We start from the raw sequence: 18364 nt of genomic DNA on the forward strand, positions 1-18364 counted from the left end.
TCCTTCTGGATGTTATAGTCGGACAGAGTACGTCCGTCTTCCAGCTGCTTACCGGCGAAGATCAAACGCTGCTGATCTGGAGGAATACCCTCCTTATCCTGGATCTTGGCCTTCACGTTCTCGATCGTGTCCGACGGCTCGACCTCCAGCGTGATGGTCTTGCCAGTCAGCGTCTTCACGAAGATCTGCATGCCACCGCGCAGACGGAGGACCAAGTGCAAGGTCGACTCCTTCTGGATGTTATAGTCGGACAGAGTACGTCCGTCTTCCAGCTGCTTACCGGCGAAGATCAAACGCTGCTGATCTGGAGGAATACCCTCCTTATCCTGGATCTTGGCCTTCACGTTCTCGATCGTGTCCGACGGCTCGACCTCCAGCGTGATGGTCTTGCCAGTCAGCGTCTTCACGAAGATCTGCATGCCACCGCGCAGACGGAGGACCAAGTGCAAGGTCGACTCCTTCTGGATGTTGTAGTCGGACAAGGTGCGTCCGTCCTCCAGCTGCTTACCGGCGAAGATCAAACGCTGCTGATCTGGAGGAATGCCCTCCTTATCCTGGATCTTGGCCTTCACGTTCTCGATGGTGTCCGACGGCTCGACCTCCAGCGTGATGGTCTTGCCAGTCAGCGTCTTCACGAAGATCTGCATCCTAAATTACATGAAATAAATAATAAATAACAACACATAAATTTTCGTGCTTGCAAAACAAAACATGATTCATACATTCACTCTATAAATAAAATTACAAAAAAACACGATAATTTCGATTTTGTTAATGCCAGAACTGTACATGCTATTTGCATACTTCACTTACTAAACAAATATTTTCCATAGCAAAGCACTCTTTGTTCGCGATTATATTGCTGTACGGAACGAAAATGTTTTCGATTTCTTTTCTTCATAACCTACTTTGACGAACAAAGAGAGCTTGTTGCTAACGCCAGGTCTACAGCTGCGCTCTGAGCTCTTCCGCATCAGCTGACCTTTATCGATTTTCTTTGTTTTCACAGTTGATAGCGCATCTGACTCATTCGCTATACGAATGCATTTCATGCATGAAGCTTTAGCTAAGCTATCTAACCTATGCGCTGATGTAAAAAGTTATTGGGGAAAAACAGGAAATGACTAACGTTTCGAGAACCGTCTAGTCTACTCGTAAAGATCGCTGATGCGTTAATTCCAAAGTCATTCGAAACGTTCGCCATTTTCTTTTACGTCATAACGGCTGGTGACGATGGAGAACAAAGACAATTTTCGCTACCTGCAGAAGCGACGCCACCGAAGGGGATTGAAAATTAGAGAACCCAACAAATAATTTGCATTACTATTCTTCAATTATCAAATTTCCTTTTGCAAATATTCATATCTACAAACGCTTCGAATAAAGTGGGAAACCCTCTTTGTTCATTAATGACCTTTCAGCCCCTCCATTGCCATCAAAGCCCAACGCTTTGAGGTCTATTCCAGTTCAGCCTGTTAACAGGGAAATAATTGCTAACCCCAATCTGACTTACCTTCACTTTAGTTCACACTCTTCACGTATATTAATTGTTGACTCACAGCTCTAGATGAAATTCACAAATATAACTTTTTTTTATCAACGCACAGTCACGGAGTTCGCAGTTTGCACTTCTGTTCTTCTCGCAGGGTGAAATCTGAATAAGGGAAATGATGCGCACGGCCAAAGCTGATGCCAACTTGTTCAGAAAACAGGTAAAATCATGACATAGCCGATTGACGTTAATAATTCAATTGTCAAACTCAAATATCAAGTTAATAAAATTTTGAACTGTATTTCAAGCATTTAAGATGTCTTTAGTGTTTTTTTATAGTTTACAGCTAAAACCAAGTTACTTAAACTGTTCAAAAAGTTTTTTAAAATAAAATGTATTCGGCACCCTAAATTGTCATACTGGGCTGCATCATGCCAAGCTGTCAAATCCAGCGAAACTCACCCATCCTGTCAACTCGAGCTGTCATTCACCAGCTGACTTTTTTTTTTAACCAAAACATACAATGGTGGCAATCCGGCAACAGCAAGCCCTTCTCAAGCGTTTTCTTCACATCAACGGATTTTTGGTGAGCAGGCATAATATTGACCAACATCTGGGGCAAACCGTTATCCAACATTAACACCATTTAGTGTCGTTACAGTTCCACCAACACTGAACGGTTCAAACAGTTCATCGAACAGCGCAGAATGGACGCACGTGCGATTGCCCGGCCGGATCCGGTGGTGAAGAAAATTGACTCTCCCGAGTTTCGTTCGATTTTCACCCAAGAGCTTAAGGATCTGATAGCGTTGTTCGAGCGGTACAACTTTGAAATCCGCGTTGCTGGCGGTGCTGTACGGTAAGATTCCACTGCCATCCGGGCCGGCAGTTGTGCGGAACAAAATGAAACAAAACATTCAACTGTTACCCGTTTACACAGAGATATCCTCATGAACATGAACCCGAAAGACGTAGACATAGCAACAACGGCCACCCCTACGGAAATGAAAGAGATCTTCACGAAAGAGAACATTCGGATGGTGAACATGAACGGCGAAAAGCACGGAACCATCACGCCCAGGATAAACGATAGGGAAAACTTTGAGATAACCACGCTGCGCATCGATGCCATTACCGATGGGCGTCATGCCGAGGTCATCCACACCACCGACTGGTTGCTCGATGCGAACAGAAGAGATCTGACCATTAATTCCATGTTTCTCGGTAAGTGCAGTTGTAGCGAAGCTTGGTTGAATCGCGTTTTACCGTCCCTTTTTCCCGCGCAAGGATTCGATGGCACGTTGTACGACTATTTCTATGGCTACGAGGATCTGCAAAAGCGTCGCGTAGCTTTCGTGGGCGATCCGGACATGCGCATCAGGGAGGATTATCTGCGCATTTTGCGCTACTTCCGATTTTACGGACGCATCGCGGAGGAATCGAACCGCCACGACGAGGAAACGTTGCGCATTATAACGAAAAATGCCGAAGGATTGGCCCGCATCAGCGGTGAGCGTATTTGGCAGGAGTGGAAAAAGATACTGAGCGGTAATTTCGGCATTGAGCTGACGGAAGCAATGATTAACTGTCAGCTAGCGCCTCACATGGGACTACCGGATGCACCAAACGTGCCAGAGTTCTTGCGAGTGGCGAAGCAGGTCCGATCGTTTGATCCAAAGCTACAGCCGATAACGGTGCTTTCGGCACTGCTAAACACACCCGAAGATGCCGTGAACCTAAACATGCGCCTTAAGTTTACCGTGTACGAAAGGGAGCTTTGTTACTTCATTACCCAAAATCGCGAAGAAACGGCCACAATTGATGAATTATTGTAAGTTTGCGAGAAAAGGCGCGTCTAATTTGATTTTATAGTTAAAATTAATTATTATCATTCCATTCTTCTCCAGACCATTTCAACAACTCTGTCTACAAACCATCAGCAGTGTTAAGCTAAAGAAGGAGTACGTGCTCGAGCTGCTAAAGTACCATGGTAAGCGGGAGCTGTACCAGCAGCTGCTCGACTGGCCAATTCCACAGTTCCCTATCAAAGGTAATGTACTCATCGCAAACGGGGCACCGAAAGGGCCTAAGTTGGGTGTGGTGCTGGATAGGCTAAAAATCATTTGGTCCAACAATCAGTACAATATGACTCAGGAACAACTGCTGGAACATCTACCGTCTGTGCTGGAGGAGATTAATGTTAAGAAAAAGTAATAGTTACTATGTTATCGTACTATGAGCTGTGTTGTTTGTATAATAATTGTGTAAAATCATGGCAATTGCAATACCGCAGGAGAAGTTTCATCCAACATCAAGTAATACAACATCATGTTTGTTGTAATGTGCAACTTTGCTGGTTGTATAAATTATTGTTAACTTCCGAAAAGTGTTGTGTGTAGAACGATTTTACAGTTGCACTTTATGGAGGCTAATTGCATAACTATATGCCGTCTCTAGAAGCGTCCAGATGAAAAATTGACAATGTTTCAATAATGTGATGTGCTTTTATCACTTCCACACAACGGAATGCGACAGCTGATCTGCGGAAAAGGTATGTGGAAAATACTGTTATTCTAACTAGATTTATTTAATTATGTTTTATTACTTTCACTTTATGTATTCTTTTACATTATTTATTTCACTAATTGCTATTACGCTAGTTCTCATTAATGCTTTATAATTTACCCTCATATTTCATCTAATTGATCGCACTTTTCATTATATTGAAGGGAATAACATAATTTAGAGATCTATACTAGTGATGAGTAAAGTTGGCGAAAATCCGGAGTCAACTCCGATCCGCCTCCGATAATTCCGGAACCGACTCAGGAAGGTAGGCAGCATTATACGGAGTCGTACGGAATCGTCTGGAGCCGTCGGGAGTCGTCCAGAGTCGTTCGGAGTCGTTCGGAGTCGGCCTGCAAAACAAAGACCTGTACACGGAGTGCACGCGCAAAGTGAAAAACAAAAAAACACAACGAAATGAAATGCCTTATCACAAGCATATTGCACCGGACGGCTCCTGTTAACTTCGGCCGACTCCGATCAACTCCGGACGACTCCGAATGACTCCGATCGACTCTGGACGTCTCCGATCGACTCTGGACGACTCCGAATGACTCCGTCTACAGTCGACTCCGGACGACTCCGTGCGACTCCTGGACGACTCTGGATGACTCCGTTCGACTTCGAATGACTCCTACTCCGGACGGAACTAGTGGTTCGGATTTTCCTGGAGTTTGAATCGGGCTAACAATAGCTGGAGTCGGATCGGAGTAGTGGGTACGCTCCAGAGAGCACATCATTAATCTGTACTGCGTATGCAATTCTTCTAGTGCGATGGTCGGCAAGTCACCTGTGGATCTATTCTGGTTATTTCGAGGATATTTTTCCTCTTGAAATCATCTCCCATCAACCAACTGTTGGTGCTAGGTTATTCAATTTAGCTTTTAATGAGAAACTATACGTTTTTTTAAAGATTTTAGCTCTTTCGGCCGCAACGTTTGCCGACCACTGCTCTAGCAGAACCAACAAAGCATGTTTGTCAATAGCTTGAATGTACAGTTCAATTTAGAAATAATATAAACAACTATCACCGGTAGTGTGGAACATCTTTGCACGTACTCTTTTGGTTTTTCGTTACAGACCGATAAGTTATTAAGAATAAACCACTTAAAATCGTTGAACTCATCATACTCGAGCCACCAAACAGTATCAGCTGGTACTCGCGCCCGTCTTAATATTCATTAATCATTCGAATGAAGATTTCAAGTCCATTTCCCATAACACTACAACTGTTTCGCGCATCACCGTGCCCGATACAGGGGAGGTGTGAAACAGTTTACACCCTCCAACATAATTTAATCCGCCTACCACTCCAAAACCCACACGCTCTGGATGCATTTCGATCGATCACTGAGCGCAACAGGAGTGGTTCGTTCGTCACTGCATCTTGACCTTTTGGTAAATGTTGATTTAGTACCACAAAAGCGAACTGCTAGAGTCGATTCGATGCGCTCCTTTTTGGTGTGAGGAGCCGGCCCCCCTCCGATGATGCCCTTGTAACGGGAAGGATCTTGAGCATCTGATCTCCTTCTGTCACACTCAAATAGGTGGAAAAACGGTCGCTCCACGAAGATCTCTTGAGTGTGCCCGTTGCCGAGGGAGGGTGTAGATCGTGACACGTGGCAAATGGCGCTGCGGCTGCTGCTGCTGGTGGTAGTGCCGGGTGTGTTTCGAATCGTAATTTGTGTCGACTCATTCATCGCTTCGCAACGGTGTTGCGACGGTGAAACAGAAAAGGGGTCGTCGATACACTGCGTTTCCAACGTTCAACCATCATTACTCATCCAGTTAAGTGCTCGTGCCGTGAAAAAGGCTGACCAGAACGGTTTTGGGGCGGCGTTTAGGCTACAAAAACGCCACCAAAGTGGCCAGGTGTGGGCGAGAAAATGCGTTCACCTATTGGAAAAACGAGAGCCAAAGCAAAGGATATCCGTCGTAAGGAAGGTTCAATGGCTAGCCATTGATCCTTTGCAGCTTAGCACACTTCCCGAAAAAGGGTTTCGTTTGCTAAAATCTTGTCAGATGGCAGTTGTTTGTACGGCGAGGGCGCGCTTTATGCGAAACCGATCCAGGTGCAACATGATCGACGGCGGCGATCCCTCCGATCGATCGATAACTATAATCCAATGCCCGCATGGCGCGTGTTTGGTCCCAATCTGCCGAAACCCATGGCTTTTGTCACCAAGGGACACGCCGTCTTTTCAGCGGGCTTTCTGCACATCTTGCGCGCATCCATCCGCTCCGCGATGGAATTTGATCTACCGTGTTTCGTCAACAATGTGCGTTTGGTGCGTTGTGTACCAGTCCGTTTTTGCACCAGGCCGCACCGGAACGAGATGCTGGCTCAGGTAGGTGAGCACATGTTGATTGTTGTGTGCATTGATTTCCTTCGCAACCGATCGGTTACATGGCAAAGATCAACACCATAAAGCTGACATGGTGGCATGGCTTGCATGGCTTCGCGAATGGTAGGAACAAAAAAGGGCAAGAAAGCATTCGAGCTTACCTGCGTGTGTTTGGTGTTTGGAATACTTCCACTGGTAATGTCGTTTTCCGGTTTTGTTTCACCGCTTGCACCCCTCCCCGGTTGCTCTGGGGTTCGTTGTCTCTAGCTCTAGGTGTGCTGGTCGTGCGGGCATTCCTTCCGAGGGAAACCGAGGGTCGGGGAAGCGACGCAATGTCGGATCACCGGGGAGTATCCAAGGGATCGCTGCAGCTGTCCGTACTCTCTCCTGCTTGAACCCTTGAGTATATGACCGGCCGATCCTTCTAGGCGGGTTCATTGACACCGTCCGCTCGATCATCTGCACGGATAAGGTTACGGGTGCGTACGGAACGGGCTGACGACTAGGGCTGACTTTAAGCGTTGCCTCTTCTAATGAGTTGTTTGATAAGTATCGGCTTTCCCTGTTTGTTCCGAAACAAAGCATAGCCAACACAGGAGATGTCGTGCTATAGACGGTTCCTATATTTTTACTACATTTATCACACAATTCTCTAACCCAGCTGTTTGTAACTAATTTCAGCCATCGATGTGCCAATTACGCTTACCACCTTCATTGAAACTAGAGAAACGTCGGAAGACACAATGCACTTTCCCGATCGGGCCAGTACCGACTTCCGTTGCGTATGCACTTTCAGCCCCCGGTTCACCGGACCTAACCCTAATACGGCCAAAGGAAAGAAGCCCTAGCAAAGGAAGTGGAAACATCTTCCCCGTAAGCTCGCAACATTCCAAAACACCTTGCTCACACTTGAAGGTGCCGGGCGACGCCTCAACAACCTGTCACCGCAATGCCGAGCGACGCTGGTGATATCTGCTTACACGTCTTACAAGGAATAGGAGGATTTCCCTTTTCATATGAACAACACAACAAAAAATAAAAACCTTCCGAGACGCCGGCGTACGGCGTCCTTTTAGCGCTTGCTTCACTTCATTGCAACCCACCTCTCTTCCCTTTTCCATTCGTATCAAAACCGACGCTTCTGTCCCCTGGTCGGAACGGATGTAGACTTAATCACGGAGGGATCGTTTTACATAAGGCGATCGCACACACCAAACAACAAATCTCCCCCTTTGCGACACATGCGCACAGCCGTGTCAGTGCCGCTGCAGGAGGGAAATCCTTCCACCGCCGTTGCACAATCCTTCCCATGCATGCGGTATTGGTATTGGTGTTGACGCACGCACCGTTTCCCCTTCGCTGTCGAAGAACGCAAGCCAGCAAAAATCTTACACATAAACCACGTCGCTGTATCAGTATGTGTAGTGGCGGCCCTGCACAGCATACAACTCGACCACCGGGCAAAGGGGGCCGGTGTGTTAAACCGGGCCCCGTAAACATAAATGGGCTAATGGCACGCGACCACATTTTATGGCAAAAGCCTTTTTGCCCTTCTTTGCTGCTGCTGCTGCTGCAAATGCTGCTGAAAATCCAGACATGGGCGCGTGTGCAACCAGATGCAATAGATGTTACGGCGCTCTAAGGCGTCAAGGTACGCTTGCATAATGCATTCTAATTAATAGCGCAGCAAGGCAAGGCTTTTACACGCGTACGCGCAGACGGCTGGATATGCGGTGTGGAAGGTACGGGCTGTGGCACGAGCCTTTGGCCGAGCTGAGGCATGAATGGCTAAGGCGCGCCTGCCGTCAAGGTTCGTTGCTTCTGTATGTTGAAATCTTTCCTCGTTCGTTTGCAAGTTAATTGTAAAATTTAAATAATGGTGCTGCACTGTTTATTCTATGCAAACTGATAGTTATGATAATGTACTGAATGTATTTAAAAAGTTTAATTTAACATTGTTAATGCCGGAAGTCGGCGTTTTAATGGGTTTCTCTTTTATATATTACTGTCATCGAACAATAATTATATTTTACTTGAAATGAATCAATATTACAATTGCCGAATAATTTGTGGCCACATTAAATATGACCACCCACTCCACTGCTCATTAAAACTAAAACTTCCTTTGAAGAAGGGTGCACATTCCGCCATACTGTTGTTATTGGGTAGTCATTTTTAAATGCCATGGCCCATCAAAAACAAAATTACTTAGCTAATTTCTCCAACCCTGCCCCGGCACATCCATTATACATTATCCCAAAAACTCAACGCGCCCAACTTGCCGACCTGTCGCAAATCCAAATACCCCAAACTCACTTCCTGAACCTGCTTCCTGCTCTACCGGCTATCGGATCAAAGTTTGCCATTTCTTTGCTCAGTGTTGTCGGTCGGCTACCGTGTCTGCAAGCACAAAACCACACCCTCTCTTGTTCCTGCGTTCATCGCATCGCAGAGCGGAAAAGACGCTCGTTGCACGGTGGCGAAGAAATCCGCAAAGCAGGCCCTGAATAGTAAGGGAGGACGCACTGCTCGAAAAGGAAACATTCTTTGCGCCCTACCGAAGGAGAAGGATAAGGACGGATAAGGCGAAGTAAGACGCAGGGAAGGGGACTCATTCCTTTGAAGTCGAAGAACCCGCCTTTCTTGTGTGGATCGAAAATAGGGGAAGTAAAAAAGGTAAAGTTCCTTGCACCTTACGGTACTGCCTCTCTGTTTGCCTCTTGTGTGCGGTCTCGGTTTCGGTGCTGCCAGACCGATTTTCTTTGCCTTGCGGTTCCTTCTGTTTCCCTTCTGTCTGGAGCTGGTGAAGTTTGTTAGTGTGTGTGTGTATGTGTGTGTGTGTGTGTGTGTGTGTGTGTGTGTGTGTGTGTGTGTGTGTGTGTGTGTGTATGTATGTGTGTGAGTGTGAAGAAAAGAAGAAGAGAAAAAACCCTCGCAAGACGGAGCCGAAGGAACAAGTGGACTTTTGTTGTTGATTTTATGATAACCTTGACATAGACGCGGCATAGAGGAATCTTACAGAGGATCCGAGGTGGATTGAGTTTGTTTTGACTTCCGCGTACGTATCCTTTCGGTTTGGGATGCGGAAAGCGGGGATTTGAGGCGACTTGAGCAGGTCGTGCCGTAGTAGATGAAAGAAGTCTGCAATGCTTTTTCTGCCGTTCCTTAGGGACGCTGAAGAAATTACGCTAATTATGGTTGGCCATGAATTCCCATGTGGCGTGCTAATAGAAAGTCTTTGTGTGAAGACGTAAAATGAAGTAATTAGGTGATTTTTAATAACCTATTATAAGGTATAGAAATTTTACCCTCAAATTTATCAATGCTCTCTGATTTATATTAAAAACTGCCAGATTGTTCTAGTAATATCCATTCCTTCATATATTGATCCTCTACCCAACCATTGCAGCCGTTTAATAATTCCGTTACCCAACGTCACTGTCCGTAAGGACGCTCACCATCGTTCGTCGTCCTCTCACCCGCTCCACTGCCCTGCGACCTGCATTGGCCAACTGCAAACTGCTCCGTTCGAAGGGAACAGCAGGGGGAAAACAACAGGGCCAGATTTGCGCCCATCTGCCCGATTTCGTCGGTTGGCATTCGGACCAACAACCACGACAACAACGACGACGACGACCGAGATAGCAACAACCAGGTGCTTCTTGCCCAATGCATTCAACATGTATTCCCCCGCGTTACAACGCTGTGTGCGATACGATTAGACGCATGTGCATGTGTGTGCGTGTCTCAGTATTCCCGGTGCAAAGGATCGGCCAGGGGGAGAACAAGGTTTCATCACCGCCAGCAAACCCCTATAACCCCTAACGGTAAGGGTGGTCGGAACAATATTGGCACCGTGCGCGCACTATCCGTTGCTCGGTTGCTGTTTGCGTTCGTATATCGAATCGGATTGGGGTGATTTCTGTTTCTGTGCTGTGCTGTGCTGTTGGAAAAGGGTCGCTTTTTTCTGCTGCCCCCTTCTGTATCCCGGCGCATAGGGTGAGGATGGCGTTTGTGTATGGCTGTGTGTGTGTGTTTCTGATGTGTAAGGACCTCAGGAAAGCTTTCGTCGGAGTTGTTTAGGCGCTTGGTGCGGCGGTCTCTATCTGCTTGCCTGGGCGGAAAGTACTTTTTTTTTGGGTTGTGCAGTACGGAACGCACCTATTTCAGGGTGGCATACACTACAGTGTGTTCCTTTGCAGTAAGTGCAATGAAAGGGAGCCTTCTGATTTAAAAAAATGCCATAGCAAATTCTCGAAATTGTTTACTTTTAGTTAAATTATGAAAAGTACCTTTACTTAAATTAAAAACAATTTATTAAATTTCACTTGACTTATTGGCAATTTAGTTGATTATTTATCTCTCCGTGGGTACTTATTTCCTGCTTTTCACCTTTTTTGAGCCTATTGGCCTCTGTAAAACTAAAAAAAAAGATATCTTGAGCCTCTGTAAAACTCACAAAATGCTTTCATTAAAGTGTTGTGGATGGAATTTATATGATGTACTTTTGAACGTATCATTCTATTCTAAACCTGTAATACTAATTGAAATTAAAGCATTTACATATTTAGTTCATCAGCCGTACCGGCGAACTCGTTCGTCGAGAAACATTCGTCGCTCATGAGTGGACAGGGTTGTACCACTAGGGGTTGGTCAGTACAAAATCTATACGGTTTTCTAATTTTTGATCTAGAGGGCTATGAAATGAGTGGAAATGAGCGTCGCGGCGAATGTTCCCAGGAACGAACGAGTTAGCCGGTATGGCTGCATATCTCACCGCAAGCTGAGCTCGTTGTAGCTCAGGGAAAATCATTAAAATGGTCATCGAATGATCCACCCTTCTTCTTCATCTACTTGGCGTAATGTTCTAAGCAGACATGCCGACCTATATACATGCTTTCGAGACTTAATCAGTACCACGCAGCCGTATAGTCAGTCCTTACTCCGGAGCACGGTTCATAGGAGGCTTGAACCCACTCTATAAAGTAGATTAAAGTTATCCGTTATTTTGAAGTCTAGATTCGTCTTCGTATGAGGTGATAGCAGACTATCATTCATTACTCGTTCATAGATTCATCTTTCATTTAACGCCGCTACTTAGTAGAAGTTTGTTAATTTAGTTCAAAGGTTTTAGAACTCATATTTTTTAGCATTTTCGTATGTTGTATTTATTTTGAAATTCGAACAATAAATACATTTATACGGTATGTAAGTCTTCTAACATACACATTTATAGCGGTAGAGTGCATTTCAAACTCTATTATCACACCCAGCACTGTATCGCCCCGTAACAATGCCATGCAATAATAGGTTCAGGGTTTTTTTTTCTCGATTCCATCCCCTTCTGTCAAGATTTTGTTGCATGCGCCCGTTGAAATGCCGAAAGGGGAAACGCTTCTTGCATCGCCCGAACCAAAGGAAGTTCGAACCGTCCTGCGTTCTATCGGCCAAATTGGAATGTATTCACTTTTCCTGTCCCTGTGTGTGTATTGCTGTATGCAGCACCACCTCCGTTTCTCTTTACTGGCCACACGACAGTGATGAGGCAGGAGAAGGTTTTAGAGGTGACGCGTGGCGGCTGCACATTGCAAAAACTTCAAACGGGCCTGCCTGCCCGCTTGCCCGCCATCGAGCGTTACTTTACCACGAGAGAGAGAGAGAGAGAGAGAGAGAGAGCCCGGGCATGGGTGCTCAGATATAAAATGGACCATTTGCACAGGACAAAGAAAACAGAGCAAAAGGCCGACCGTTTGAAGATGGCAAGGTTGAAAGTGAAAACCCAGAAAGAGGTTTCACTTCGCCCCGCAACTTTTCTTCGCAAGCGAAGTGAACCCGTTTTGTGTGGTTGAGAATCGGTCGGCCCGGGGCCCTTTCTGAATGGCTAGGTTGGGGTCTCACCCAATGCCGTTGGATTGGCACCCTCTCACCCCCAACGGTCGTGGAAATGCTCTTCCGGCGCACGATGCACTTAGGAAGTGGTTTAGAAAAAACGTATAATAATGCTTTAAAAATGAAAAGGACATCAAATTTCCTCCTTCTTTTGTGTGTTTTGCACGGACGGCTGCCTTTTTGAGTTGAATAGAAATGCAAAGTCCATCTCCCCTGCTTTTCTTCCCTGGATGATCGTAAAAGATTGTTTTGATTGCAATGAGGAGAAGGAGAATTGCAGTAAGGAAATTCAATTGTCAACCGTTTTCATTAACGGCCCTGTAATTACGTTAAAATGGCCCTGTGACGGCCCTGCTGAAGGGGAGAATCTTCGAATTGTCCCTCATCCTAGGAGTGAAATGAGAATTTTATTGGCAAATCGCTCATGAAACATCCAACGATTTGGGAAGATTGAGATGGGAATTCACGGGCGAAGTAATTAATTGATGATGTATTAATTTGTTTTGATTGCAATTATCAGCAGCACATCTGAGAGCACGTCTAAGGGACTTTTTAAAGGATTGAAGGCCAAAAATCTGTAATCTGTTTGTGAGTGTCACATTATTCAACATCAAAACGTTAAAATACAATTATCCTACCTATATGCTAAACTTTAGAATACCTAGGGCATTTCTTCAGTATCATCTCGCTCGAGACAATTCCTTCCACGTCACGTTTGATAACGTATCGCAATCATTTGCTGCGCATCATCAAGTACAGCCACTCACAAATCAATCGTGAATGGCTTTGGCCCTCCCCACAAGTGAAGCACAAATATCTCTTCACCACAGGGAAGCAAAATAATGTGCACACCGCTCGTGCCTCAAGCACACAAGCGCTACGCTCAGCCAAGTGGTCGTGCCAAACCGGTGAAGTGACAAGGCCGCTGCACACTTACTTGTTATTCCATTTTTGGTACAATTGGTGGAAAATGTGCGGGGAGTTCGGTAAGGCACACACACACCGCACCACACCACACCATTACAGTGCATAATCCAGTTATCGTAACACGCCGGGCACAATAGGGTGGAAAACAATTGAATGGTTGTGAAAATTGTAACCTCTTCCCCTTCTTTCCACCGCTCGATTGGAAAATAACTTGCAGGACCAAGCTCACCACACTATGCCGATACGTTGTTCTCCATGGGAACGTAGTAAATAGTTAGTGCGAGGTGCAATTCAATTTAATTACACCCCGTCCGGTTTTGACAATTCGTCCTGCTCAACCTGGTTGTTCTGTGTATGTGTGTTCCAAAACAGCTTTCCTCCCAAGGACACACATTTCCCATTTCCCAACACACAGCCCGATTCATCGCCCCCTTGAGCGGATTTACGCTTCGCTGAATTTCTCCGGCCCCCGGGTGGGTGATGGGCTGAATAGGGAAACACCGAGAAAGGGGTGGTTTGCTGCGTGTGTCCTGGGCCACTGATTGTCCCTGAGTGGCTCATCACATCCTGGGGCAACCAATAGCACGGTTGCCCCGTTCGTTCTATTCTCTGGGCTGATAGTTTCGATTCACTTCCGGTCGACAACGCGGAACCATTTGCCAGCGACCAATGCACCAAACAAAGTAATTATCCTTGCAACGCGAACGCGACGGCAGTGAAGCAGTGTTGGGGAACCCGGGTTGCTGTATTAAACTATGTCCATTAAGGCAATGAAACATCAAACGATGCGAAGACTCCCTGGAAAAGGCGAAAGGATTGCAACAAAGGTAAATTGTGCTGCCCCGGTAAGGACCCGAAAATGCCGAAAAAAGGTACCATATTGCACTTCCGAAAGGATTGCTTTGGATGCACCATCCCTCCCGGAACCGTCCCGGCACCTTCCAGGTGATGGTGGCGCAGGGCAGAAAGCAAAATCGGAATCCTCGCGAAATCGGATCTGCTGCTGGTGGTACACTTTTGACACCGGGTGCGGTGTGGATGTGGCTGTGCCACTCCTTGCGATCCTTTTTGGGTGCTGCTACTCGGTCGGGTCGATCACGAGCAGCAACAGGAATGTTCGTCGATGGCAGCTGCGATCGACATTGCAGCAGCAGCAGCAGCTTGCCCCTTGTGCCAAGGCATCCACTCCATGAGCGCTTGTAATTTACGATCGTAACCGTTGCTCGTGGCTGTGCGCATACAGGCTCAGGCTCGCTTTTCCCTTCCCCATTTCATTCTATCGATGAAATCCTATTCCATTGTTCGGACCGTATCGCCGTATGCACCGGGTCTCCGGGACCATGCTGCACACCACCGGTACGATTCGCATTACGATGGATCCGGACAGGATCCTTTTAAATCGTTTGCAACACACGACGGATCGGTCTGTGTGCGTGTGTGTGCCGGCTGCAAAAGTGGGTGAAAATAGCAGTGCAGCTAGGTGCCTGCGCGCTGTCTATGTGTGTGAGCATGTGGATTTTTCGATTTGCAGCATCCCCTTTTCCTTCTCATTTCTCTGCGCGAGCGTGTCGTGTGCCAAGGGAAGATAAATTATCTATTTTATTTTTATTGATTTCCCGTCCCGCACCGTGTTCTCCCTGTGCCGTAGGGCAGCCCTCTGACAGCCGGGATTGACATTTGGTGAATTGCGGAGGTTCACCATCACACCATCTTCTTCTGTGTCTAGCGGCTATGGCTTCGATTGATTGAACTGATAGGAACGGGGGCGCACGGGCCATGCACACACACACGCACAATTTCTCTCTCTCTCTCTCTCCCTCTTACCTTATGTGTCTAGGAAGATTGAGATCGACCGATTCGGGCTTTGAAGGGATAGAGAAAATCCTGGAACATGTGGAAGGCGCGCTACACAAGCGAAGATTCCTTCCAAAGGTGAAGTGTTCTTTTCTTCGGCTATTGGGAGTTTTATGGATGCGCCTGAATGCCGATACAAAGCCGGCGTTGCGGCATCCCGCAGATGACGGCACAGCTTGAACTGTGGGCATTGGAAGAGATGTGGTGTTGCGTACTAATTGTATACTTTTTTTGTTTGTTTTTCTGTACCCAAAAGAAGCAAGTTCTGTAACAGCTTGTTAGAGCAATCTAATTATTTGCTTTCTAATTCATTCGCTCGTTCTGCAATTCCTACAGGAGTTGAAAATTGCTACGTCCTGGAGCTACAATTAAATGTGACCATTCTCTTCGCAAGCGGAATCCTGTTCCCCAAGGCGTATTCTAATTATTTCGCCAAAATTCATCATCCAAATGGCTAACTTGTAATGCTCATTCAAAACAGGTCATTATTATCGGTGAGACTCGGATGTGACGGTACAACAACGCTACAAAAAACTAAACCACTAACTTCTGAGTCACGCCATGCAAACCTGCGCCTGTGAGTGTGTTAGAATTCCTGTCCATTTCACCAGCAAATAGTGACACTGTCGCCACACGCAACCACCATCCCAGACTAAGGCTTCCGAACAACGACGACAAGAACTGGAGGACCACAAAATGCCTTTAAACAGCCAACCGCGTGTCCAGCCAGTGAAAGGTGCTTCCCCCGTGGGAGAACACCCTAATAGGGTGGGCAGTACTAGGTGTGCGCCCTTAACGGGGTTTTTAGAGCCCAGAAGCGTCTGCAAAACATAAACCCTTCTTCTGTTGTCTCCCTTCCAATCGTTGTATTGCCGTATTAATCATATCCTGCTTCGTCGTTTGGGTACTGTTGTCTTCTAGATTGATGATTCATCGGACCAGCAGGATCGGGTGGATGATCCTGCACATCCCATTACACCAGTGGTAGACAATTCACCCGGTGTGGAGTAATCGAGGTGAAAGCAATTGGGAAAGATGAGAAATATTTTCTTTCGTTTATTTAAATGAAGACAACCTGCCCGTCCAAGCGGAGAGCAAGATTCGTTCCAGATGGAGAGGTACTGGCAAGATGTGTTTTATTGGAGAGAACAGAAACAGAAACAGGACACTGCTGGACAGGATTGGCGCACATCCCTCGGCGTGTGTCTGGGGTTTGCTGGAATGTTTCTACGTGATGGTGCATAAATTTCGATGTCAATCAAACTAATGAAACGAAATCCAAATCCGGTGAAGTGTGTGTGTGGCAGTGTCTGGTCTGTGGCTGATTGATCGATCTGTGTGACAAGGTATTTTCATTTGCTGATTAAAGTGTCTGCCCCGCACTGTTACTGTAGGATGAGACTATCCGTACTAAGTACTGTTTTGTGGAATGTGTTTTAAAATTGCTTTCCTAATATAAAGTGGAGCTGTGGCTAAATTGCCTTTAGGTTAGTGCAATTTTGCTCGCTGAATCACTCACCGACGCACTGAGTGTTGTGAGTGCATTAATTTATTTGTTTATAAACACTAAACACACAGGGGAGCGGAAAAACTATGTCCCTACATACCCCAGCACTCAGCAATGCACACCACCACGGACGGACACAGCTAAATGCATGCAGCAGCAAAAAAACCCTTGCCCAATTAGTCGCGGTCGGAAAGGAAATGACGGTACCCTTGTTTCGGGAGCCCAACACCGAGAGAAGGTCCGAAGAAAATTAATCGAGCGAAACGGGGCTCTGGGTGGTGTGCGGTGGCTCCGTTCAATTTCCTGGTAACACACCAACCAAAGGACAAAACAAAACAGACACACACACACACACACCTACTTACCTTGTGCTGTTTCTTCGTGGAACAACTTTATACATGATCATGCGAGGACCCCTTCTATTTGCGGGTGATGTATTTTCCTGCTGCTCCACGTGAAGAAGGGTTGCGGTAAGTGTGACTGCGTTACTTTCCCTTGCTAGTGTTTGATGGGGAGGGGAGCAGTTTCGAAGGTTTGTTATCATTGTTGGCATCGAGGGTGTCCGTCCGGTGTAAGCGCACTCACACACCTGCCCCAACACACACACACACACATACACACATTCATGCGACAGGATCACCTTGGCAGCCCCTGAATTTTGTGGAAGGCGCCAGAAAAATAGTGTGATGGGCGTATCAGCGAGTGAGGACATAAAAAAGTCGCACATTTTGTGCGTGGGCTTTGGAGAATGGGGCCCTTTTTTTGTTTAGCTTGGTTTAGGGTCGTTAGCTGGCACTCAAATTTCAACCATCAGAGAGTCATAACGAGGAAAAATGGTTTGAACAACTGTGAATTCCTCTCTCAACTTAATATAATCTTATTTTGGTTTTTATATGTATGGCAATAACTAAAACTATGATTTATATCTTTTCTGTAAATTATGTAGTCTTACATTTAAAACAACCTCAACATCAATTCTAATGACGCCGTGTTCCACATCATATTCATTTTCTTAATCTTCACTTGGATAGTTTGGCAGTTAGACAGTATTGGCAAGAATTTATAAAGGTCACAAGTATTATTTTCCTTTGCTTTGCACAATACAGGATTTCCAAAAGTTTTTTGGTTCTGTCCCAAAAATTTTTGGTTGCTTCCGATATTTTGTTGGTGTGTTGCCACGATTTTTTGGGATTACCCAGAGTATTTCGGTTCAATTGTATTGATGTCCCATCAAACGATACCAATAAATCGTGAGAACGAACTATAAATCTATAGGATACGATGAATAAATCGTGAGACGAGCCCAAAAATTATACAAATAAACCAAAAAAACGTTGAAAGTTTGTAAATCTTAATTCGGAATTCCATTGCGCTATTTGGAGTTTGAGTTCAAAATTACTGTGAACGGTGTTAGGTGACTAGTTCTTGTAATTTCTAGAAATTGGCACTTTAATTCTTCTATTTGGCGTAACCTCCTACATGCCGGCCTTTACAGACTTTCGAGACTTAATTAATTACCACGCCGACAATTCAATCCTTGCTACAGGGAGACGGTCCATTATAAGCTTGAACCCATGACAGACATGTTATTGAGTCTTTCGACTTGACCACCCCTGTACTGGCACTGTAGTATTATTGAGTATTAACTGGAGTATTACTTTGATAAGAGTTGTATCTTGCTATGTAATGTTGTCCTATAAATAGCTTGAATATGTGTGCTACTCAACAAGGAATGCTAAATTATAACTAAAATACACATAATTTGGATCTTCATGAGGAAATCCC

At 45.7% G+C, this 18364-nt stretch overlaps 2 protein-coding genes across 3 annotated transcripts in view; one reads left to right on the forward strand and one right to left on the reverse strand.

Moving 5' to 3' along the window:
* LOC120953363 (polyubiquitin-C-like) overlaps positions 1-1669 on the reverse strand; it is a 4179-nt gene extending 2510 nt beyond the window's left edge. Inside the window, exons 1-2 of the mRNA XM_040373231.2 lie at positions 1514-1669; positions 1-648 (exon numbers count right to left, since the gene is read on the reverse strand). The exon at positions 1-648 is cut by the window's left edge and continues 2510 nt beyond it. Of these exons, the coding sequence (XP_040229165.2) occupies positions 1-647 (647 nt within the window). The 5' untranslated portion in view covers position 648; positions 1514-1669. The remainder of the gene's footprint in view (positions 649-1513) is intronic.
* Positions 1670-1987: 318 nt separating this feature from the next.
* On the forward strand, positions 1988-3840 carry LOC120953365 (CCA tRNA nucleotidyltransferase 1, mitochondrial). Of its 2 annotated transcripts, none has more exons than XM_040373235.2 (5): positions 1988-2078; positions 2143-2351; positions 2433-2716; positions 2780-3323; positions 3400-3840. In XM_040373235.2, exons 1-5 carry the CDS (start codon positions 2016-2018, stop codon positions 3704-3706), a joined length of 1407 nt encoding a protein of 468 aa, XP_040229169.2. In that variant the 5' UTR covers positions 1988-2015; the 3' UTR covers positions 3707-3840. The 2 variants fall into 2 exon arrangements, with proteins under 2 accessions (XP_040229169.2, XP_049462545.1); XM_049606588.1 differs by having other exon boundaries at positions 1999-2078; positions 2154-2351.
* The last annotated feature ends 14524 nt before the right edge of the window (positions 3841-18364 follow it).

The sequence above is a fragment of the Anopheles coluzzii genome, chromosome 2, assembly GCF_943734685.1.
Source record: "Anopheles coluzzii chromosome 2, AcolN3, whole genome shotgun sequence".
In the NCBI taxonomy this organism is placed as follows: Eukaryota; Metazoa; Arthropoda; class Insecta; order Diptera; family Culicidae; genus Anopheles; species Anopheles coluzzii.

What these genes read in the sequence shown, in the direction of transcription:
- LOC120953365 (XM_040373235.2), top strand. Translation starts at nt 2,016, where the DNA reads ATGGTGGCAATCCGGCAACAGCAAGCCCTTCTCAAGCGTTTTCTTCAC. An exon ending in TTCACATCAACGGATTTTTG is followed by an intron (nt 2,079 to 2,142) that starts GTGAGCAGGCAT and finishes AACACCATTTAG; the next exon opens with TGTCGTTACAGTTCCACCAA. An exon ending in GCCACAATTGATGAATTATT is followed by an intron (nt 3,324 to 3,399) that starts GTAAGTTTGCGA and finishes ATTCTTCTCCAG; the next exon opens with ACCATTTCAACAACTCTGTC.